We start from the raw sequence: 26,237 nt of genomic DNA, 5'->3' as shown, positions 1-26,237 counted from the left end.
TAATTCACTTTTTGCTGCTTTTTCCTTTTGTGTTTTTATTGTTGTAATCTGTTTATTTGTCTTTGTTGTTTGTGTGACTGTACTATACCGTGATGCTTCAGGTTCCTGAATAATGACTGATATTATGCCTACCATTGTTTTCCTGAATTATTGAGGCTTGACTTGCGCTTCATAACCGCAAGAGAAAGCAATATATATACCCAATACCAGTACCAGTAAGAACTTTAATATGGAAGACTAAATTACAAATAAAGAGATTGTTTTAGTAAAAAAAAATTAATTATGGTACTTTCTTCTGACAAAGGAGTATTATTGTTTAATAATATTTTAAAACATTCTAATTTGTTATAATGGAGAATTATCGGTCCAACTGTCCAATAAGATAAAAGTATATTTAATAACCTTTACGTGAGTACCAAAACATTCAAAATGTTGTCAATATTTGAGCATAGAAAGAGACACCTTAAAAATAGATCAGATTTTTTATTTTTCTCAGGGAGTGACCCTCACAAAATGTCAGGGGGTGGGGGGTAGAAAATAAAGGTTAGTCAATCTAATATAAATCCGTGCTCTATCCGTAACAAAATGGAAGACCTGCAAGTGACCATGGAACTTAACAATATTCAAGTCTGTATACTTGCAGAAACATGGTACAAATAAAAAAGTAGAATCATTTAATAATATTATTGCTACTGCACACAAAAAGCATTTCCCAGCAAAACAATTATGTACCCATATATAGCCCTTGGATTACGCTGTACATAAAGAAACTATTTAAAGATAGACAAACAACTTTTAAAGAAATGGAAGCGTTCAGAATTCTTAGAAATAAAGTAAACTGGGAAATAAAGAAAGCTAAAGAGAGGTACTATTGCTATAAAGTTAAGGAGCTTCAGGCTACTAACCCCCGCAAATAAAGGGATTTAGCGATGACTGTTTACAGGCGGTCACGTGACTTATGAAAGCCTGTTCATCATTGATCAGATTGCAAATTGCCTCTATATTCCATATTGTGTATATCAATCAATCACAGCTTGGAATGGTAAGCTTTACGGCTAATATTACGTCTTTGATGAGTCTAGTTTTTAGTAGCGGTGATATACAGCCGTTTAAACATTTCGTGGTGCCTGCAACATACAGTCCGTGCAAATATATGAATGACTTTTTGCCTAGCCATGAAAAGATTTAGAGAATTTAAAAAAAAAAACCTGTTGAGGTCAAATCAAAAAGTTAATATTGACAACGATGAAGGCATGTGGGCCTCGATGATAGCGAGGCCCACATGCACTTCTCCTTTGTAGGCCTAGAAGACGAACCGCATAGTAGATAACCTGGTTGGGTATGTGTAGTAGATCGGATATTACAGAAAATGTTTGCTATCTTTTGTGGATACAAACTAATCACAAGTTGCTTTTATGTGTATTAAAATCACACATTCGAAATCACGGTGGGGGTGGGGGAGCTGGCACCACCACTACTGGGGTGTTAAACCCTGTGGAGGGTGGGTGGGGCTTACTGCATAACAGATGCCATTGTGGCCAAATTGTTTTTTTCTTTTTAGTCTGAAGACTTGTGGGCGTTGGACAACAGGGGATCCCCGCTGGGGCCACCACTGCACAGGGTACGAAAGCCTGTGGGGGTGGTAACAAACACCATTGTGGCTGGGACCCTGCTAAGGGTGATGATACCACCATTGTCAAATTGTTTGTTTTTTCTTTGAGCCGACAAACTTGTGGCGTCGTACACTGAGTGGGTAGATGAATCCCGCTGGCGCCACCACATCTTGGGGTGCAGACTATAAGCTATAAACTGCATTCACAATACATTAATTTACTGCGCTGTGACATTATGATCCCTAGTTTTGTCAGTTTCCATAAGGCCAACATCATTACAAAAATAATGTAATATTTTACCAATTGCTGCATAGGAACCTCGGCCCTTGCAGAGTTCTGGTTTTAATTAATAAAACATCTTTGAAATAACTGGTTTAAAAACAACATATTTTTACATACACAACAAGCCTTTCAGAACAACATTATTTTTTACAAATACTATACAACAATATTGTATACAGCCTGCATTTTAGGATCCAACAAACCCACACATCAATTTATAATACTAAATGTTACCTTTCTAAACAGTTGAGTGAAAAAATAATTTGTCAAGCCCATGATGCTGCATACAATACAACTGTAACTTCAGTTAAACGTTTCTGGGCACAAAACATGTATTGTTGCTGTTCTTAATACATTTCTTTTAAAATTTATTTCTAGTATCGATTGACTTAATTAATGCATTAGAAATTAATGGTTTATGGTCTTTGCGAAAATTTCGTCTACATCGATGTTTTGGGAAGTGTTTATTATATAAAGAGTTAAATTTACAATTAGTACTAATTAAGGTAATTAAGTACTACTTCAATAGACAGAGACCACCAGGAACCAAAAAAGATATGATTAAAAGAAGAAAGCCTAGTGCAGGGGCATTTACAGCTACCTGATATTGCCTGTACCACTTTGTAGACAGACAACTCGTGTTTTCAAATAAACCATCTGGATCTCATTCCAATTGATGAATCATGTGCTTTCAACGTTCAGTGAAACAAGCACCTTGGTGAACAATTACTGTACATTCCGAATGGTGTGAGAATCCTGTATCTTGATTATTGGGCAAAAACTTGAGTTTTGTATGATTTTAAGGGTGAGCGGGAGGGTTTGAATGAGCCTGGGCGGAAGACCTTAAAAATGAATTTTGGATGGGTGCAAGACGTTAAGACTGCGGGTAGTTCAGCCCACTTACGCCCTGCATAACGACATCTCTGAAAGTAACTCTTTCTTTAATTGTTTAGCATCCATTCAAATACAACAATTTACAAAACAATGACATACAAAAATAAGATAAAAATTATAAAAAATATAAACTTAAATGAAAGGGTAAATATGAGCATATTAAGAAAAATCAGGATAGTTATAGAAGGATATCAGCAATAAGAAGCTTTTTTAGCTTCGATTTAAACAGCATCTCGCTTTCAATAATTTTTAAATCATTGGGAAGAGCATTCCAGTCTTTGGTACCTAAATTGAAGAAAGATTTTGACTTGATACCAGATGTTCAGTGAAATTGTACATACTGTTCCAAATAAGGGTGATTATGATGATTACAGACTCTGGAGAACTTGGAATATATATAGGAGACAAAAATTATCTGATAGTAAAGTAGCTTCATTTTACGTGCGATGCCTTTTATTTTTTTTTTGTAATGTGTTAGTTGCTGCACAAAGTGTGTGTAATGCGCGATTTATTCATACAAAGTGGCGATTCTGTGGTATTAGCCTATGATAGGCTTTTTAAGGAAAATAATTTGTAGTGCTGTATATAAAGGGATTTGGTCCCCAACAATCTCATACCCTACAGGTAGTTTCCCCTTCCCCTAGTCACAGGGGCTATGTCAATACATCTCAGATATTTAAACACTCTTCAAATATTATTCAAAAGCTAATTAGGTTCAGAGAGTTTCTAATGTAAAGCAAAATTCTGAGATGAAGTAACCCTCATTTGCCCTATGGGAAAGTCATCTTTCTATTCTTCAGCCTCTTAAATCCTGAAATTAAAATTTTGAGTGGCTAGAAAAATTAAGTCTTTCCTGAGTAATGCTATGGATGGGTCACAGATTGCAAGTGTTGATGTGAGCCAAAGTTCCAGTTAAAATCGAGATTTCAAAGCTTTTTGCAACAGCCACTAAACCAAAAAATAGACTTTGATAATATGCATAAGCTTTCCAGCAGTGAAAAGAAGATGTCCAACTGACCCAGATTTTAAAATGTCACTGTGTGTGGGCAACATGAGGTTTTTCCCCTATGTGAGGCATATAGATGGTAGAAAGTTTTAATCAAGGATGCCTGAGTTTGCTTTGCCTGATAAAATTAAGTTTTTAATTTTTTATTTCTTCAGGATAAAAGGAACCTTTACATACCTATAAGATATGATTATTTTATGTATATTTTATTCTTTAAAAGCAGGAACTATAGAAACATCTACTATGAGGAATATAGAAACAGGAAGGTTTTAATCAAGGATGCCTTAATTTGACATTGTGATAACAATTAAGTATTTCATTTTGTATTTTCCTAGGGTGGAGAAACTACAAAAGCTACAATTAAGGTATGTTATTTAAACAAAGCTTTTAGTTTTAAAGTTTGATACATAGTATAACTACTATATTTATTATCATCTTTAATTAACACCAGTGGAGGTGTCTATACCAAAGTTCCTTTCATTGCAATTGATATCACAAAATATTACTGTGTTTAACTAAAAAACAATTTTACTAAGATGCATTTTTTTTATTGGTTTCAATAAAATAGAATCACAATAGAATCGCAAAGACATGGGTAGATGGTCGTTACATTTTAGCGTTTTCTATATCAAGTGATTGCGGAGATACTGAAATTGAAGGTAAGTTGTTGCTTGTTGATGTGCTACAATGCATTATGAATTTTCATTATGGTTCTCATCATAATCATCATATTGTCATTTCATACTGTCATCATCATCACCTTCATCAACAACAACATCATCATTTTTTATTTATTTTATTCATTTCGACGTATAAAAAAATCAATATGGTAAGGTGAGTCGAGTGGTAGCAAAAGAATTAAAAAAAAATTGTCGCCAACATGATGCCTACCGACCCGACTCTTTTTTACATGGTCTAATTGAATCAACAGTTGAAGTTTTCGATGTGGTTAGCTGTCCCTCTTCTAATTCATCACTTTGTAACAGTGAGGCTCAGACCTTATGACCTCTAGGGCCCAGGGTATATAAATATATAATAGTTGCAGTACATAACAAAAAGTGTCTACTAATAATATATGTAGAAACTTCCTATTTCCTATATCTTCAACATGTCACAAATATATAACTTCTAATAGAAATGTACAGTAATTAGTAAGGCCCTATAAATTAATCGACACAGTAAATGCATAACGTTCACCACTGCATTTATTCATGAGTTGTCTTTAGGGGTCTAGGCCCAGTGTTATATTTTCGTAGAATTTGTGTATATCTGTAAGGCCAATCTTCTTTTAGTGGTCTTGAATTTTGTTCTATTTTATCAAAACTAATCATGATGTTTAACATACTAGAGGGTAAGCGAGCGAAGTGAGTGCACCCTCTAGTAATAATAATTAAAAGTAATAGTAACAAAAGCACTTAGTAGAGAGCATATCTCCGCCCACCACAAAACAATCACTTCATTTTTTGAACGCCTTCCATTGTATCATTCCTTACATGTTCTGATTTAACATACTAGCACGTTTTACTCTTTATAGCTGTCAATCAATCAATCAATCAATCAATGTGACATTTATTTCCCCAAAGACAACAAAAAACAACATACAATGGTGAGGGACCAGTTTAGAAGCCTAGGCTTGTCTCCACTGTCCCTTTAAAAAATACGAAAACAAAAATTTAAAAAACACAAACAAACAAACAAAAAAAGATCATAAAAGTACCTATTGATAATTTGAAATAATTTCCTTTTTTAGGAGTTTACTAAAAGTCTTAGAGTATTTGATGTTTTTAGTTTACTATCAATATTGTTCCATATATGCGGGCCATGGACACAAATTGAGAATTGGCTTTTAGTCAGCTTAACAAATGGAATACGAAGCCTATTACATTGCCTTTTCCGATAGTTATGAACATTACCTTTGTACTGAAATAGATCCTTAAACACATTTGGTAACATTTCATGGGTATGTTTATACATAAAGCATCCTACTTGTACCTTATTAACGTCATAAATACCGTATTCAAAAGATTATGTTCATGAAATAGTGGTTCAGCATTGCACCTACTGTATATGGTGGTGATGTAATTATACGAATAATACGTTTTTGGAGGTTATATAGTTTAACAAGGTTTGAGGGATAGTCACTTACCCATATAATATTACCATACTGGAGGTAAGGCAAAATTAAGGTATTGTAAAGAGCGAGTAAAATATTCGTAGGGAAAAACTGTTTGACTCTGCCAATTACTCCTATCGATTTAGAGATTTTTCTTGCAACAAAGTCGTGAATTTTCCAGTTAATATGTTCATTTAAAAATATTAAGAATTTTTTAAAAGAATTGAACTTCTTTCCGTTGAGCTATTGCTTTGACATTGATTTTAAGACAGTTGTCAATTTCAGTGCATTTCTTCTGACTTGGACAGAAAATTACATAGTTTTGGCAATGTTTAACAGTAGTCGGTTAATGCTGAGCCAATCAAATACCTTTACAAGTTCATGGTTTATATTAGTTAACGGTTGATCAAGATTAGGAAAACAGTCGTATCATCAGTGAAAGACACTGTTTTAAGTACATTACTAACCAAATGAATGTCGTTAACATAAATTATAAACAGCAAAGGGCCTAATACTGACCCTTGTGGTATGCCACACGTTATGCCTGTGAGATTTGATTCATTTGAGTTAACAGTGACGTATTGTTTCCTAGAACTTAAGTAACTAGAGAATGTAAAGCAATACCTCTGATTCCATAGTAATGTAGCTTTTTAAGCAAAATATCATGATCAATAACATCAAAGGCCTTAGAAAGATCTATAAACACACTAAGAATTTCTTCTTTTCAAATGCTGCGATAAAATCCATAATGGCATCAGATGTCAATGGTTTTCATGAAGCCCAAATTGGTGATCGTTGAGGATAGTGTATTTATCTAAAAATGAGTATAATTTGGAATACATAATTTTTTCAAGTATGTCAGAAAATATTGGTAAGATAGATATGGGTCGATAATTTGTAAAATCATCACGTTTACCTTTTTTTAAAATTGGCAACTGCAGCATATCACATTTTGTATGTTATTTCTCTTTTAGTCACAGTTAAGTTTCAAAATTCTCATGGTTATCTCTCAGCCAACCAAAGGCCACTTCTTGATGTAAGTCTTAAAATGTATTTATTTAATTTTTGGATATATTAATGTATTATTTTTCATAGTCTAAAATATAAGTCTGTTTCCATGAATGAAGAATATTATTATTGATATTTTGTTGAAATGGGTCTTCTAAGACATTGATGCATCTTGCAATATCCATTTTAAGTTCTTTATTATTTATTATTTATTTATTTATTTATTCAGGTATAAACAAATATACACACGGCAGCCAAAGGCTGAAATGAATTTATTAAAAAAAATATAAGAATATTAAAAATATTATACTTAATTGCAACAAGAAAGGATAAATCATTATAAGTACATATAAAGAAATATCACATTAAAAATTTCTTGACTCAATTACAGATAATATAAATACATAAAAATTTGAATTATTTCTAATTATTAAATTATTTCTAACATACAAAATCAAAAAATTAATAAACTTAGGTACACGACAAATAGTGCACATAACAACCACTCATTTATAATTACGACCAAACAACTAGTAAAACCACCACTAGATGGGATTGAAAAATAAAAGTTAATGTTACCTGCTTAATAAGCAAAATCCAGTAATTAATGATGTTTATTAAGCAAGTTAATGGTAGGAATAGATGATTTATTTTTTTTTTGTGTAACATTCATGTTCATTGTTCTTAGTTACTATTTAGTTACTTTTGAATTGCATATTTGTGACATCCATTTTAGGCTCTTGGTATAAAATTCATGTTCATTGTTTTTAGTAACTTTTGAATATTATATTTGCTGTTTGTATAATTATCGGGGATTCTTGGAAAACAGTGCTTAAGTAGTCACTGAATAGTTCTACCCTGAGTAAAGAAAGGTTAAGTCTGAATTTCAATCTTAATCTTAAATAAATATGTGTTTATTGTAATACAGTTTTTGTTGTAGACCCAGCTATAGCATTTATTATAGGCTCTAGCTTAATATTTGTTGTTGCCTCTCCCATAACATTTATTATAAGCCCTGTTCAACATTAATTTTACATTGCTCTCTGAGCAAATAATGTTATTTTTTTTTTTAGTTTTATGCAGTGATGTGTGCAGCTTATACAATCTTGGCTTTCCTTTGGCTTCTCATGATGGCTTGTCAATGGAGGGATATACTTCGAATTCAGTTCTGGATTTGTGGAGTCGTTCTATTAGGTAATGTTAATACTAGCTTCAGAGGGTATTATGTGTATCCATAAACCTTTAGTCCTGTTAAAAATCCCAAATCACCATTATGGTATAAGCTAACACCAAATTCAAACCTTAGGTCATATTCATATTGGAAAGATCATGTTCCATCATACAAAACCTGAGGTTTTACAAAATATTCCACTTTTATGTTTTTTTAAACCATATGTGGTTGTGATGCTTTTATGAGGCTTTAGAGAGTGGACTTGTTTTTAGTTGTGATGCTTTTATCAGCAAGGTCTGTTTATAAGGCTTAGAGAGTGGAGTTGTTTTTAGTTGTGAGAAAAAAATCCTGTGCTGTCACTGAATTTGAACCCAGGACCCTGAGATTAGATGGCAAGCGTCATAACTCCACTTTATTCCTGCATCCACAGTTTGTTTTCTTCGTGGAGTGACGTCACAAGTAATGGTGTATATTAATTACAGCCTTGTGGCATCACTCCTAAGAGGTAAACAAATCGTGGCTGGTAGGAAAAAATAGGTTTTGTACGGCACAACAAGGAATGATCCTTCCAATATATTATTGGACCTACTGTGTGGTTTTAATTTTGTTGAGGTGATACCATGGTGAAGGTAACTTTTTACTGTTCACTGTTATTTTCATGCAGTTATGCCATGTGTGGAATATTGTATGTTGTCTGAAGACGTTTATATAACCTATGCATCTATATTTTTTCCTTCTCAGTTAAATTATTTATAGCATTGTTTATTGTGTTTTCTTAATTACTTTAAGGTAACTTGTCAGTGTTGAGCTGATAATGGTTAAAATATAATATTTGAATTGCTATCTCTGTATACACCATTTGTCAAAAAACGTCAACATACCTTTAAATGTCTTTCAACATCGGCCATTCCACTCCCGATTCCAGAGATTACAGATACTTTAACAAACAGTACATTTTAGAGCTGATACTGTATTCAAAATTAAATTCAAGGATTGAATGAGTAACTCTCAAAATAAGTCAATGCATATACCTGTGAACCATGCGTGTTGATTAATACTGTAATTACCTGTCTTCGGTGATGCGTCAGGATTATTTATTGGGATGTTCCATTTTGCTACAGACAGATGAGACAATATTTGGTACCGTAATCTGCTTGCCGCTGTACTGGCGTACAGTACTGATAAGCCTAGTTATCTTGATAACAGTGACTCTCATAAGGAATGGTGTCCATTTTGTTCTATATGGGAGCTTTACTAAACTGGTTTCTAAACCAGTTGCATGACATAATTCACAAAGCAATTTTAAATTGCTTTGTTATTGTGATTGTGATTCGGTGACTCATCTCACTATTTGAGAGTGTAAACTTGACAGTGTATAGAATTTTAATTTATATACCTAATTTCATACAGGTCTTTTGGAGAAAGTAGTATTTTACTCGGAATATCACCACGTAAACTCAACTGGCTATGCATCTCCTGCGACTCTTGTGTTTGCTGAGTTGGTGTCCTGCCTTAAACGAACTGTTGCCAGGATGTTGGTGATAATTGTCAGCATGGGATTTGGAATCACTAAGTTAGTCATTCATAATCTTTGTGCTACAATTTGTCCTGCAATTCGAGACCCCCTTTGGGACCTGAAAAAGGGGCTGCGCTAGTGGGGGGGGGGGTTCCGGAGGGGAGGGGGCAAAGGACCCTTTTTGGGACCTCTGGATCCCCCACTTGAACTCACCTGTCAGGGAATTTCCTCGTCAGTTAAAAATAAAATCTTGAGCACTGAAAGTATGATTTCAAACATACCTTAATCTAAGCATACCTTATACTTTTTAGAAATTAAAAATTGTTTGTGAGCAGTGCTACCGTAAGTGCAAGTTGTATACTATTACGATTGTATGGGTTGCAGTGGCAGCACCTGCTCTTCCCCCGACAGAGGGTTAGTACCCCCGACAGGACTACTCTTAACTTGCATGGTTTATTTTTTTAAATAAAGAATCCCATAAAACAAAATTTTATTCTCATTATTTTTTTTTTGTTTAAAAAAATCCAGACAAATTAAATTTCTCAAGGGAGGAGGGAGGTGGGGGTGTGGCTCCCCTTATCGGGGAGGTTGGACCCCTCATCGGGGAATTTTCATCCTGAAAATTTGGGGTGGTCTTGGGGTTGGGTCTCGACATAGATGTTACAGTAGCTTAGTTAATAGATCGAAGATTCCCTCCCCCCACAAAAGAATTACTCACCACCCCCCCCCCCCAGGCGCCACCCAAAAATCTTGGTCAAGTAGTTAAAAATCACCTTATTTTGCGAATTAGCACACCTCAACTGATCATCGAGCCCCTCACTTTACCTTTGCTCCCCCATCAGTCCCCCATTTCAAGACTTCTAGATGCACCACTGGTTTTTGATGGCTGTCTTTTAATAATACAATATGAAGGAGCCACATACCTGTCTGTATTATGCAATTATAGTCAAGTTCTGAGAACACTATAGAAAGTTCAGTAGAAGCCAAAGCATCCATTATTTTCTGAAAATAATGAACAAAGGCTTCTATTTTTCAATAGTGTGCAAAATAAATTGACAATGAATAATTATTCCAAGTCTCCTGCAACTTGCTGGAGTTTATCAGAAATTGAGACAGCCCCTTTCACTGCCTCAAAAAAGAAAAAAACCTCCCAGAAACCCATCTTCTGCAAATTCATATATCAAATTAGTTCCTGCTCATAGTTAGGATAGGATAGCAAAATTACATACATGAGAAAGTGATGATGTCACAATTGACTTAAACAACAATAATTATTATGTTATAATTATAATTCCATTGCATGTAGACCTCGTCTTGGACCTCAGTTGCATCGTGTAATTGGCGTAGGATTCCTGTTTTTCCTGCTCAGCGCAATTGAAGCTTGTCTACGTGTGCAAGGGGTAGGTGCTGAATGAATGCGCTGCTATCCGCAGCATTTATTTCCAATACATTAAAAATTGTTTTTAGTACACTACAGATGTTTAAAGAATCAAGTTTAATGTAATCGATTTGAACTGAAAATGCCATTATACAACTTAGAAAGACAACAAATACATTCTTTTTTTTTTTTTGCACAAAAATTATCGATGAATTTCTTAATCTATATGTTAAACCAGTGTTAATATTTTTGTATTTTGTACTTCTTAACATGTTGATCAGAATTTTGATAAGAAGCAGTTAAACTTAAGTCAGTGTTTAAGAATGCATTTATGATTTAACCTTTTCAGAGTGTACAACAGCAGCTAGTGGCTAGCATTCCTCTTGCAGTTTTGGATGCAGTCATTTGTTACTGGATATCCTTTTGAGAATGTTTTAATTGAAAAGATTAGCTATAAGCCTGTTTAACTCCAGTACTTGGAAACTTGTTGAATTGAATGGATTTGGAAATTACAATACATTATAAGCACACTTACTAGGGGAGCTAAGGATGCTCGCGAGTGACAAGAGAAAATGGCCTCAAATGAAGGAATGATTGCAGCTGTAGGAAGTTTCTACTACTACAGTCGTGCAGCGAAAACTACCTAATAACTCTGATATGGAGGTATACTGCTATCACCTTTATCCCAAGTAGAAGTGTATCTTACTATCCAAGTTTGCTTTTAAAACTGTGAATTAGAATTAGTGATCATTGAACTTAAAAGAACGGTTTGTATTTGTGGCAAAGACAGGCCAAACTAGTTACTCGTTGCAAATCCTGTTTTGGAGATAATGGCCAAAACATGCTGGAATGTCAAAATTTTGGAAATCTATTTTATTGCACCAAAACTAACCTTTATATATCTATACATCATGCTATGGTGTTATTTTCCTCATTTTTAATGTTAAAACAACAATTTTTAACGATTTGGTGATGGTTTCTGCCTAAGAAATGCCTAAAATCGTAAACTTTGAAGGCTGATTTCTCAAATATTGTTCTTTAAACAGTTGTATGTTTAAACTTGTGTAACTTCATAACAAAGTGTCGGATTTAAATGATTTTTTACAATTTTATAGCTCTCATTGTACTGTTAAACCCTGTATTGATAACTAAAAATTGATTTTTCCAACGAGTGACTGGTTTGGCTTGTCTTTGCCACATTTAGAGGTCTGTAAAAATTTCGCTACCAGTTTCTACTCCAATCTGTCACCCCCACTCCCAGCTTTTCTTCACAGCTGTATCAGCTCTATAAAAGCCAGTGGCATGTGAAGTTAATGCCTACTGTTTCTTTTTAATTTAGAAAGTTGCTCCACAAGCTTAGTTTTGGTTCTGTGTCAATCATAGCATATTTCAATATTGTCACAAATAGTGTACCAGTCCGGTAGTCTATTACCATTATCTTTTTTATGTTACATCCAAGTTATAAATACATTTGATGATCCATATAAAGGAATTGTCAACCTTAACAGTGAGTCCACATATTTACCAATTTGGTTGACACAACAAGAACTTTGAGACTACGTCGCAACGTTGTCAAGCTTTGGTTGTACCGCCATTTTACAAATGCACTCATCTTCTGCATCATTGCCGCCGTGATTTTCATAGCATGGTCTACAAAACAACACAAATTAGCTCTGTGTGTAAGTGTAAGTACAAGACAATTTTTAACTCAATTTCTATACCTAATGCTTTTACAAGTCAGGGCACACAAACAAATGTTGGTCAAACTTTGTCTGATAATGTTGCTTGTTTCTGACATATCTGTATGAAACAATGTGTTACATACAAAAAAAAAAAAAGATAGATTTTCAAGATTTTGGGTTGGTTAGGCTTGGGAAACACAAAGATTTTCTTTTTTTTGGCTATAGTGCTCTAAATTCATCAAAAGTGTGAAAGCATATCTGACAGAACATATAGCATATCTGACAGACCTTTTGGCTCTGTCCATGGTATTTTATGTGACAGAACAGTTTACAATGTGATTTGCTTAAATATGTGTAGGTATGAGTCAGAGCAGTTTACAATGTGATTTGCTTATGTGTAGGTATGAGTCAGAGCAGTTTACATTGTGATTTGCTTATATATGTGTAGGTATGAGTCAGAGCAGTTTACAATGTGATGTGCTTATATATGTGTAGGTATGAGTCAGAGCAGTTTACAGTGTGATTTGCTTATATATGTGTAGGTATGAGTCAGAGCAGTTTACAATGTGATTTGCTTATATATGTGTAGGTATGAGTCAGAGCAGTTTACAATGTGATTTGCTTATATACAGTATGTGTAGGTATGAGTCAGAGCAGTTTACAATGTGATTTACTTATAAATGTGTAGGTATGAGTCAGAGCAGTTTACAATGTGATTTGCTTATGTACAGTATGTGTAGATATAAGTCAGAGCAGTTTACAATGTGATTTGCTTATATACAGTATGTGTAGGCATGAGTCAGAGCAGTTTACAATGTGATTTGCTTATATACAGTATGTGTAGGTATGAGTCAGAGCAGTTTACAATGTGATTTGCTTATATACAGTATGTGTAGGTATAAGTCAGAGCAGTTTACAATGTGATTTGCTTATATACAGTTTACAATGTGATTTGCTTATATACAGTATGTGTAGGTACGTCAGAGCAGTTTACAATGTGATTTGCTATATTTGTGTGGGTATGAGTCAGAACAGTTTACAATGTGATTTGCTTATATACAGTATGTGTAGGTATGAGTCAGAGCAGTTACAATGTGATTTGCTTAAGTATGTGTAGGTATAAGTCAGAGCAGTTTACAATGTGATTTGCTATATATGTGTGGGTATGAGTCAGCAGTTTACAATGGTATTTGCTTGTACATGATGAGTCAGAACAGTTTACAATGTGATTTGCTTATAATGTGTAGGTATGAAAAGAGAAGTTTACAATGTGATTTGCTTATATATGTGTAGGTATGAGTCAGAGCAGTTTAAAATAGAATATGTCTGATGCTTAATTTATTTCCAGTGATGATCTTTTGCCACTCCAACTTCAATTAATGTTTTAGTCTAAATATATATCTTTTCACTTTATAATCATCGATGAAAGCAAATATCAGTTTACATGTGAATATTAAATGAAGTAAAACCTATTTGATCTGAATTTTCTGAAATTTCTGTAGAAATGGAACGAGATTTGGTTAGACGATGCTTACTGGCATATTCTCTTCTACATTGTCCTTGTGGTGATCATTATTCTCTGGCGTCCTACTGCTAACAACCAACGCTATGCATACTCGGCCCTCACTGATGCTGTAGAGGATGAGGAGTCGAAGGAGCCAATGATTCCAGAATCGTTTGGTTAGTTTTATGTAAACTTTTTTTTAAATTCAAAATTTTAAATTTAAACTAAACATGCACCATGTCAACTCGGTCCAAAGAAGTCAACTCTGCCCCAGTCAATTTGACCCCAAGGAAGTTATTAAATTTTTTTTTTAAATGCTTACAATTGGTAGAATGCCAGCTTCAGTGTATTCAGCTGTGGATATTGGTGCTTTATAAATCCTGTTGATTGATCTTGATTGAAGTTCCTAGAATCCGTAATAAACTATAGAAATTGAAGCATCAGTTGTGAAAAATAAACTGACAAAAATAGGTACAAACTTCAGTGTGCATTCACTTGTTGCAAAGTGAATGCACATGCATTGAATATTTATGCTGTGTTCACTAGAACTTGTGAAAACTGATCTCACAACTTGTAACATCCAAGAAAACGAGAAGAGTGCATTCATTTGACGAACACTAAAATGGCATTTTGTTTTCCTATTCGGGATTTTGACAAGTGCCCTCACGTTGATGTGCTCCTTGGCCTTGGCCTAGCTTACTCTATGTTAAAAAAGCTTGAATTAAGACTCTGTAAAGTGTATTCAGAACGTTTTACAGTGCAAATCATGAGGTTGCAAATAAAACATACAAGAAACTCTTTTTTTTAATTAAATCTGAAATAATATTGCTTAAACAAATTGCAATAAATACATCTGCTTGTTTGTGTTTCATCTGCCATTTTCCACACTACTTGTGCAAATAGAGGAAGAAAATTCTACTCGAGTTCACAACTTGTGTTTACAAGTTCACCGACCAGATGAACGTGAATGTGTGTGCATTCACATGTTGCCATGTGAATGCACACACATTAAATAGTTAATGTGTGCATTCACTTGTTGCAAAGTGAATGCACACACATTGAATACACACACATTGAATAGTTAGTGTGTACATTCACATGTTGCAAAGTGAATGCACACACATTAAGTAGTTAGTTTGTGCATTCACTTGTTGCAAAGTGAATGCACACACATTGAATAGTTAGTGTGTGCATTCACATGTTGCAAAGTGAATGCACACACATTAAGTAGTTAGTGTGTGCATTCACATGTTGCAAAGTGAATGCACACTCATTAAATAGTTAGTGTGTGCATTAAATAGTTAGTGTGTGCATTCACATGTTGCAAAGTGAATGCACACACATTAAGTAGTTAGTGTGTGCATTCACATGTTGCAAAGTGAATGCACACACATTGAATAGTTAGTGTGTGCATTCACATGTTGCAAAGTGAATGCACACACATTAAGTACTTAGTGTGTGCATTCACTTGTTGCAAAGTGAATGCACACACATTAAGTACTTAGTGTGTGCGTTCACTTGTTGCAAAGTGAATGCACACACATTAAATAGTTAGTGTGTGCATTCACATGTTGCAAAGTGAATGCACACACATTGAATAGTTAGTGTGTTTTCTGTCCAAGAAAAACTGTTTGTAGAATAATTTTTTTTCAAAGCATGATTTTCTGTGGCAGTAAACATGGGGCTCATAAAAAAGTAATAAAAAAATAATTTAGTCAGCAAAATATTTTTTGATACATCACCCTAACGTGGATGAGCTAAGTCCTTAATTAAAGCTCTTAAGCTTGTGTTTTCCAAGACTAGACAAAGCTTTCACTGCTGACACTGCTTACTATGCTTTCTGGAAGTGCATTCCAGTCTTTTATGGTGGAGGCAAAGAATGGGTCTTTGAACACTCTTGATTTTTGCCTTTGCCTGAATTTCTGATTCTGTCCCCTGGATAAATTAGTGTGTGGATGGACATACTGGTGAAATGGATATCGACAAGCCCATTTTGCATCTTGTAAAGCATCCCAAGTTTTTTATGTCTTCTGGTTTCTAATGAGTTCCATTTCAATTCGTCAAGGATGCAGGTAACTGTACCTTCTTCTTTGGAGTATTCTTTTTACAAAAACAAGTTACTTGGCGCTGCACATGCTCTAATGACTTAATATTTTTTATAATGGAAGAATCCTATACACTTGAAGCATACTCTAGAAGAGCTCGGACTGCACTGAAGTTCAATGGCTTAAAAAAACAACAATACATATTATCATATCCTAGACTTGGACTGGAATGATGTTCGTTTATAGAAAGGAGGCCAGCTTAGACTACCTAGTGCTGATAAGTGCTTTTTTTTTATTCTACCAACACAATTTTTACTGGTTGATTAGTTTTTTTTAACGGGGTAAAAACAGCTACTGTAAAACAGCTTTGGGAGAACACTGGGTGAGCTGAGTTTCAGTTGATTTCTTGGCACGAAAACCGTACTGGTAGTCTGATTAAGTTTTTCATGTTCCAGGAACTTCATTACATGGCTCTAGGTGATGTGCTCCAATGATTAACACACCACCGAGGTAAGAGATATTGGCCTGTAATTAGCAGCTACGGTCCTGCTTCCTTTTTTGAAGACTGAAGCAATGATTGCATTCTTCAAGTCTTGTGGAATTTCTCCAATATTGATGGATGTTTAAAAGAGGCCTTGTAAAAGTTTAGCAAGTTCGGAAGCTCCAATTTTCAACAACCACTGGGGGATACCGTTGGGTTCATGAATTTTTGTCGAATTCAGGTTTCAAAGAAGTTTATCTCTCCTTCGGACGTGATGCGCGAATGCTTGATAGTGAGGTAAGGGCTAATTACCAGTGAAGAAGTATCCCCTCTGGTTCATCTGTTAAAAACACTAAGGAACCGAGCAATAAGAATATCAGCTTTGTCTTTGCCATGACTCACAACTTTAGCATTGTTGTTTTTTAAAGCTGATCCAAGAGTGTCAAAGGTATAATTTGCATGGGCCTGTTTGAGATTCATAAGGACGATTTTTCTTGCTGAGCGGAATTCATCCCAGTCTGATGGTTTCCCATCTTTTTTGCTCTGTTGTAGAGTCATTGTTTCTTCTTTATTTCCCTTCGTAAATATCTATCCAAGGCAGGTTAAAACGACTGGAAGTCACCTTGGTAAGAACCCCACATTTTTCCAATGGGTATAAGGGGGAAATAAATATATAAATAAAAAAAAAATAGGCAAGAATTTGAGATCAGGTGAAATGAGCGTCAGACAAAGAAAGCAGTAAAATTGCACAATCCAGAGAGATCTAGTTCGGGAACAAATGTTTCTTTAAAAGCTGACAAAAACCATAACAAGAAGAATTATTATTATTATTAACCATTCTTTAATTGAATATTTGGCTACCAGTGACTAGCGTACTTAGTATAAAAATAATAATGTCTCAAATTTATATGGCGCCAATTGCTACGTTACTTGGTGACATAAAGCAAGTTTTGAGAAGAAGAGTGGAGACAACATATGGTATTAGCCAAGAAAATATGCCAGGAAATACTTGCACCAAAGGCTGAAACATAGTGCAAACAACTTCACAACTTGTCAACAGTGGAAGTCAAAGTATCTAAGCATGGTCAGCATGCGTTTAAAACTCTTGACCGCAAAGTTCAGAACCTAAATGGAAAGTGCAGCACCAAACCTTTTTCTGGTAAGGGAAATGTATAAGCCAGGGTACTGCTTTGGCAATTAATTGAAGGAAAAAAATGGAAAATGTGCAAAAAAGAATTCTCTGGAATTAATTATTAGGAATAGGTGGAGCAGTAACAACCAGAAAATAAAAGGCAGATTTGCAGCCTTATGTCCCCAAAGAACTCCTGTAGGCCTATGACACTTTTTCAAGTATTATGAAATGTTCTAGCAAGAGGCCATACATCATTATGCTACCAAATTTAGGATATTTATCTCAATCAGCTGAGAACAAAGAAATGAAAAACCAATTTACCAAATAGGCTAGGCTAGAAACACATAACAGTGAGCCAAGCAATGGACAGCACAGGTTGAGTGGACAGAAACATGAACACTGACAGTGGTGGAAACCATTGAGAAAAACAGAAACCTGAACAAACAAATTTACTATAAAAATTTAGTAACAAACAATCCAAGAACAAAGGTCACCATATAATAATCAAGAAAAGTAAAAAAAAAAAAAAAAAAAAAAATCCAATAGCAGGTAGGCACAGTCCAAGTCATTCCTACATGACATCATGACAATGCTTTTTTAGCTCTGATGAGGACCTCTTGGAGTACCCTGTGGATTGATTGATTAATAGGGCCAATATACTTCACTGCCTTTATTATACTGCCCTCATCAGAGCTTTTGAGATTACGAGAACTTGTTATATAGACAATCAAAACCAGGCATTAAAATCCAGCCTATATGTAAGAGCAGGCATTGAAGGCTATGCTATATGTAAGAGCAGGCATTGAAAGCCACGTTATATGTAATAGCAGGCACTGAAAGCCACCCTATATGTTGTAAGAGCAGGCATTGAAAGCCGCATATATGTAAGAGCAGGCATTGAAAGCCACCCTATTATGTAAGAGCAGTTGTTGAAAGACATGCTGCATGCAAGAGCAGGCATTGAAAGCCACTCTATATGTAATAGCAAGCATTGAAAGCCACCCTGTATGTTGTAAGAGCAGGCATTGAAAGCCACGCTATATGTAAGAGCATGCATTGAAAGCCACCCTATATGTAAGGGCAGGTATTGAAAGCCATGCTGCATGTAAGAGCAGGCAGTGAAACCATGTTATATGTAAGAGCAAGCCTTGAAAGCCACGTTATATATAAGAGCAGGCATTGAAAATCAGTTGTTTCGGAGATAGCACCACCTATCTTTAAGCACAAAACTTAAAATCTAGTGATTTTCCGTCGTAAAATAATGTAACTGCAAGATTACGGGGCAAAACAACGTATCTGCGATGTAGATATGTTGTTTTGTATCGGAACGGTATTCAAAAATTGTTTAGAGCCGATTGATTTTTGCAAGGCAAAACAACTGGTTATTGGTGTTTTCATATCAATAATCTTAACAGAGACGTATGAACAAGCTAGAAATGCATGTGATTGCTCCAAATGTGATAAATTCCAAAAAATATGACACACTTAAAAAACAATACCGAGTCTGAAATGTTTTTGAGGCAAAACAATGTATCTGTGAATATTGCTAGTAACTTTGCAATAAACAAATGGTTGTAATAAAAATTTTACATTTAATCACCATGTCTAAAATTATACAATCCTGCAAAATTTCAAAAGATTATGACAATTTATTGCTGTCATGAATTCCTACTTGACCTATTTCCAAGCGGTAAGAAAGTGACTAGGAATCTCTCTTTGACATATAAAATATCAACACAGCTCACAATGTTGTAACACAACTCTCAAATAAACTTTTATTCTGTGTGAACTCCAACAAGAATCCAGTATCAAAATAACAAAACAATATTCACATGAACATGTGTTTCAAAAAGGAGCTCCTTGGAAAGACCAAGCTCAAGAGCATTCTATATTGCCTAAGTTCCTCATTGGTCACATTACATCATATTAACCAATAAGCAATTGCTTTTAGTACTTCAACATCTAGAACCTCCCAGGTCTCTTATGTTCCTATAATTACCAATATGATTAATTTATTACAATTGCCAAGTTGCAAATATGCAAACTTTAACTCTATTTTTTCTCCAAAAGTGAAAATTTCAAGTTACGTTGTTTTGCCACAGAACATTCATGCAGCAGTGTGAAAAAGTAGTTGATTAAAATTGATCAGTTGTTAAACACAGCAAGCAAGCTAAATTTATATTGATTAAACATAAAGAACGTAATCTTATATTATATTATTTTCTAGCCTTGTCTCATTTAAATTAAAATATTTTTCATAAAATGGTAAGATTTGTATGGAGAAACACCTCCACAGCTGAAAGAGTATCTTAAGAGTAATCAGAATGCCTTGGGTATGAATCTTGATGGGGAAAATATATTTTCTTCATTTTCAGAGGGGATGAAGATGCGAAATGTCAACCGCCCTGATAATTCAGTTTCCACAAAGGTTGAAGATGACCTGAAGTGGGTTGAAGATAATATTCCAGCGTCTGTAGCAGATACGTAAGTACATTTCAAATAATTAGAATAATTAAGATAATAAATATTTTATGGTCTTTAGCAGTTACGTAAGTACATTTTATATAATTAAGATATTAAATATTCCTGGGTCTGTAGCAGAAGTACATTTCAGATAATTATATTAAATATTTCATAGTCTGTAGAAGATATGTAAGTACATTTCAAATAATTAAGATAATTAAGATATTAAATATTCCAGGGTCTGTAGCAGATATGTAAGTAAATTTCAAATAATTAAGATAATTAAGATATTAAATATTTCAGGGTCTGTAGAAGATATGTAAGGACATTTCAAATAATTAAGATAATTAAGATATTAAATATTCCAGGGCTTGTAGCAGATATATGTAAGTAAATTTCAAATAATTAAGAATAATTAAGATAATTAAGATATAGAATATTCCAAGGTTTGTTGCAGATATGCAAGAACATTATAAATAATTAAGATAATTAATTTTGTATATTTTTTATATTGTACCTGAATAAATTAATAATATTCCAGCTCATGTAGCAGATATGTAAGTAAATTTCAAATAATTTCAGGTTTGGTTTTGTAGAGGGTGTGTCAAGCCAATATAGAATTCAAATTAAATTCTGGGGCTAACACCCATTTCCAAACCCATATAAACCCCGGAGAGGCCAAGGTCCCCTATTACACTGCTACCCAACAAAAATGTAAAAATATTTTTTGAAATTAACTTGCCTATTTTGAAGTAACATCAACTTGAACATAGAAATTTGTGTATTTAAAAAATGTCTACCCATCAGTTTACAGCAAAAAATGATAGAAACACTTCCAGTCACTGGAATTTTTTTTATTATTGGTGATCCGCTTCTCGAGCTGATCACCTATTGTTATTGTACTGGATCATCATCTTTTTTTTATTCTTTCTTTCTCCCCATTTCTTGTTCGTACGATATCCCAAAATTGCTATGACTCTGAGCTATGCACACGGCCACTTCATCAGGGTAAACATTTTTTAAATTCAATAATTTCTCTATGCAGAAGTTAATAATTTGTATGCTATTGTAATATGAGCAAGTTTATTTCAAAATTATTTTTTAATGATTTTTTGACATTAGCAAGGGACAATACATCTTTAACAATACAGTAAATTTTTTTTAATTTTCAATAATCCATTGTGCCTCGGCTGGTGCATTCCACCCACCCCAGAATCCACTTCCGGCCTGAAACATCTATAAATAAAGAATTTAATGATTACCCGTCTTAGTAGGGCTATTATTAAATATAAAAACATTATACAAAACATGTTAAAATCGATTAAAAATTTATATAGGCCTACTAATTTTCATGTTTTGATGATAAAGGCCTACTATCGATTAGACCATAAAGAACGATGGTCATTTGATTCAAATTGGCCTAATCTTATTTTCTTATTTCAGAGAGTAGCATAACTTGTGGTACCGAGTGACACTTTTTTGTTTAGAAATGCTTGAGACCATAGATACTGGAACATGAAATTTAAATTGAAAATTAGTTTGTTTTGGAGTAGGACTGTGATATCGTACTTTCCTCTTTCTTGACTTTCTTTTCTTCTCTTTTTTCTTTTGGATCTGCTCTAAAAAAATGATTCATTGAATGATTAGTAATGCATATTTATATTGGCAAAGCTTTATTTTGAACATTTTAGTACATTCATGAATTAGCATGTAAATATGCACACTCATTAATTGTAATGTATGTAAGAAAATGAGGTTTTATGCATAGACCTAATGATAAATTTGCATGCAAATATTCAAATTCAAAATGTGTGTGGAAATATTAGTTACCTGTAGGGAGATTACCCACCGTGACCATGGTCACTTAGTGAGTGAAAGTACTATATTCAAGGGGCCCAACTTTTTCTTTCCCCCTGCCCATGACTCGTAATTTACTCACCACTAGACACTTCCGGCAGATCTGTTTAAACAAGGTTTCTAAACACATTTAATTTTATTTTGCTGTGCCTGGTGATACCTTCGGGATTTATTCTGAGACTGTAGGTAATACAGTAAAAACATGAATGACATGGGTCATTTGAAGTTACAGTACATGGGTTATTTTAAAGTTACAGTACATGGGTTATTTTAAGTTACAGGACATGGGATATTTTAAGTTACTGGACTTAGGTTATTTTAAGTTACAGGACATAGGTTATTTTAAGTTACAGGACATGGGTTATTTTAAGTTAAATGACATAGGTTATTTTAAGTTACAGCACATACAGTGTAGGTTATTTTAAGTTACAGGACATGGGTTATTTTAAGTTACAGGACATTAGTTATTTTAACTTACAGTACATTATTTATTTTAAGTTACAGGACATTGGTTATTTTAAGTTACAGGGCATAAGTTATTTTAAGTTAAATGACATAGGTTATTTTTAAGTTACAGCACATAGGTTATTTTAAGTTACAGGACATTGGTTATTTAAAGTTACAGGACATTAGTTATTTTAAATTGCAGGACATTATTTATTTTAAGTTACAGGACATTGGTTATTTAAGTTACAGGAAATGGGTTATTTTAAGTTACAGGTCATGGGTTATTTTAAGTTACTTGTCATGGATTATTTTAGTTGCAGGACATTGGTTATTTTAAGTTACAGGTCATGGGTTATTTTAAGTTACTTGTCATGGGTTATTTTAAGTTACAGGACATTGGTTATTTTAAGTTACAGGACATGGGTTATTTTAAGTTACAGGACATGGGTTATTTTAAGTTACAGGACATTGGTTATTTCAAATTACAGGACATGGGTTATTTTAAGTTACAGGACATGGGTTATTTTAAGTTACAGGACATTGGTTATTTCAAATTGCAGGACATGGGTTATTTTAAGTTATAGGACATGGGTTATTTTAAGTTACAGGACATAGGTTATTTTAAGTTACAGGACATTGGTTATTTTAAGTTACAGGACATTAGTTATTTCATGGTACGGGACATTAGTTATTTTAAGTAATACAGGACATTGGTTATTTTCCCGACATTTTTGCTTGCTTGAGGCCTTCTGCGACTTAGGGAGACTTGGGCCCTGTGTTAAAATAAAGTTGAACATCTGATCTTGATTGATTAATTAGTTTATTGATTGGTTATTTAAATAACTAACTTGCATTTTTTTTTCTCTTTTAGTGCTTTGGCTGTATTTGATGATTCTGATGAAGAGATTGTCACGAATATTGAACGCAGTAAATTGGAATGAACAAAATGTACAGTGGTTGATAACTTTGGAATGTAAAGTAGAAAATTGGAAACACTCAGACATGCCATAGATCTGTGGACATTCCTGCCACAGGTTAGAGTTGCAGTAATTTGACATAATATGCACTTTCGTCTAAATGGTATGTTTCGATCATAGGTTATGGTATAAATATTTGTTTTGGGCTGCTTGGTCTGAGTCTGGGATGATCACACTGATTAACTAAAGAGGACTGATACATCTTGGAACAAATGTGTCGTTTGACAGATGTCAGCACAGGTTGACCCTTGGGTTGCGCCTGAATTGTAATAACCAAAAATGATATGTGCAATTGTTACACCTGGATACAGTAATTTTTTGAAACAAACCAATTTGAAAGATCTTTGCAGTTATGCTGATTTTATGACATGGTCCCCTCTAAAGCCATGGAGTTGCACATTGTTCCACCTGGAATTTTTATAGGATTTAACTTATGCCAGATACAAACTACTAAAGTGATTATTACCAGCATAATCACTTTTTTTAATATTGCTACCAAATCTGGACAGTTGGTAGCAATTTCATAGAAGCTTTGATATTATAATATCAGGTGGCAAATTTTGTTGGCCAATGTAGATCTATGGATGTTTCTGTCACTGTGGTGGACATTAATAAATAAAATTGATCAACATTATCAAGCTTATGAGGGATAAGACAATAAAAAAAAGCCAAACCTTGCTGTCACTCAGTGTTCTACACTACTAGATATATTAAACAGAGAAACTTCATTTTGCCACTAAATTTTAATTTTTATAAATTTCAATGCATATCAATGTCATGTATTGAAATTAGCACTACTCACTTTTGCTGAAAATGTTGTGGGGGCCCCCTCCCCTATTTGAAAAATTCTCGATCTGCCTCTGGTAACCTGTATTTAAATTCGCCATGGCATTGAGTATGATCACCGAGAGTAAATTCCAAAGCAGATCGGATCAGCTGATTTCATTTGATAATTGGTTAAAAATTGTTCTTGACTGATTTGGCAAGTTAATTGTGGTTCCCTATGAGGAGCATGTTATTGCAGTGTAGAATTTGCAAAATATAGTTAGAACGTGTAGCGTTTTTATGTAAATCAAGCTTGAATTATCAAAAGCCTCATTTATGTATTTTGTAAAAATACAATTACTTCATTTATACATTTACTTATATGAAGAATGCACATTTGAGTGAAAGAAAACTTAAAAATAGTAAACTGTAGAATAAAATGTGTTTTACTTTAATACATCTATTAGAAAATATTTAAATATTTATAATTGATAAATAATTATTGATTAAAATAGAGTACTACTTTATTTTAAAGGTATTCAATTTTATTTTCTTATTTTTATTATTATATTACTACTACTATTGTTATAATTTATTATTGTTCCTACTACTATTATTACTGTTGAACATTATCATTTTACAATAATTCATATTTTACAATACTCTTATTTTAAAGTGGCAGTCCATGATGGTCAAGTAATTGTGAGCATGCATTGATCCAGATGACCATTAACATGTAAACATTCTCATAACTGGCTCATTGTATCTCATATTCAAAATGTCTAAATTGTTTACTATTGGCCGGATGTATAAGTATGGTGTTAGTCATAAATGTTATCAAATTGTTTGTTACATTTTTCATTAATTGCTTAATTTAGGTCCAATGTTGTGTAATTCATTACTTCACATATTGCTTTAAAAAATGTTTATTCAATAATATTCTGTTTTTTGTGTGTTTCAAAAAGAAAATCAACACTTTGATTTGATTTTTAGTATTCTAGTATTTATATCATTTGTAAAATGTGTTGTAGTTTATAATAAATAATGATATGAGTTCTTTCTATCTTTATTATTTAGATTGCTGCTAAATTGTACAATATTTGCAATTAAATGAAAAAGATGAAAACAGTTTAAAACTTAATACTAATTAATGTTAAGTTGTACATTTTAATTGCTGGATATTTCAATAAGACCATTTTTCTTTTATCTCTCCCCAATTTGAAGTTTGTTTATTACTGTATAATTATTAAATGGTGTTTGTTCGTAGTTTATCTTTAATTTGGAATACTGTAGTGTGAAATTTATTTATGTATATATATTGAACCATCTCTATTTCATATTGATGGTATTATGTGATTATCAAGATTGTGCTAAACTGTAGAGGGCAGTTTTCTCACAGTATATTTGAATCTGTGTAGCATGTGACAGGTCTTTTTTTATTATTATGGTCTTCAAATATTATACCCTGCAGCTTGCTGGGTGATTGATATGTACACCAGGAGCAAATCTTATACAGTATTGTCCTGTTATTTTTAGAATAAATTTCTTTGTTGGCTACAGAATTCAAACTTAAGGGTGTTTATTAATGTCTTAATTGTAATTCTAGTAGGCCCTATTCATTACTGCATTGTGTAGGCCCTATTTTAAACACAACTCCATAGTCAATTTCATTAGACCGACTTCAAAAGTTAGCACCGCAAATATTTTGTGTACGTAGTGAGCATTAAGTACGATAGCACAGGTAGGTCAAAACATAATTCCTATTAATAATAATTGGTTCTGTCTGGGGTATTGCTTTCTGAGTTGGGGAATTGGGATGAATGTATACAAAATAGATAGGGATAAAGATACAGATGCATGTTTTATTGTCATTTGTCAGGGACATGGGCCAAGATCTGTTTAA

The 26,237-nt window shown here is 33.6% G+C and overlaps 1 protein-coding gene across 4 annotated transcripts in view; it reads left to right on the top strand.

Moving 5' to 3' along the window:
* LOC117103991 (transmembrane protein 87A-like) overlaps positions 1–25,896 on the top strand; it is a 58,280-nt gene extending 32,384 nt beyond the window's left edge. For 3 of the 4 annotated variants that reach the window (XM_033244643.1, XM_033244642.1, XM_033244640.1), the window contains 11 exons: positions 4,131–4,160; positions 4,364–4,454; positions 6,883–6,944; positions 7,990–8,110; positions 9,498–9,660; positions 10,910–11,003; positions 11,331–11,396; positions 12,499–12,666; positions 14,166–14,343; positions 20,201–20,309; positions 23,464–25,896. In XM_033244643.1, the coding sequence (XP_033100534.1) occupies positions 4,131–4,160; positions 4,364–4,454; positions 6,883–6,944; positions 7,990–8,110; positions 9,498–9,660; positions 10,910–11,003; positions 11,331–11,396; positions 12,499–12,666; positions 14,166–14,343; positions 20,201–20,309; positions 23,464–23,533 (1,152 nt within the window). In that variant the 3' untranslated portion in view covers positions 23,534–25,896. The remainder of the gene's footprint in view (positions 1–4,130; positions 4,161–4,363; positions 4,455–6,882; positions 6,945–7,989; positions 8,111–9,497; positions 9,661–10,909; positions 11,004–11,330; positions 11,397–12,498; positions 12,667–14,165; positions 14,344–20,200; positions 20,310–23,463) is intronic. The other variant, XM_033244641.1, reaches the window with a different exon arrangement.
* Positions 25,897–26,237: the final 341 nt, after the last annotated feature.

Source organism: Anneissia japonica, unplaced genomic scaffold (genome assembly GCF_011630105.1).
Source record: "Anneissia japonica isolate Jap-2015-1 unplaced genomic scaffold, ASM1163010v1 scaffold2167_len242483_cov200, whole genome shotgun sequence".
NCBI classification, from domain to species: Eukaryota; Metazoa; Echinodermata; class Crinoidea; order Comatulida; family Comatulidae; genus Anneissia; species Anneissia japonica.
This window is presented reverse-complemented; position numbering and strand designations above follow the sequence as displayed.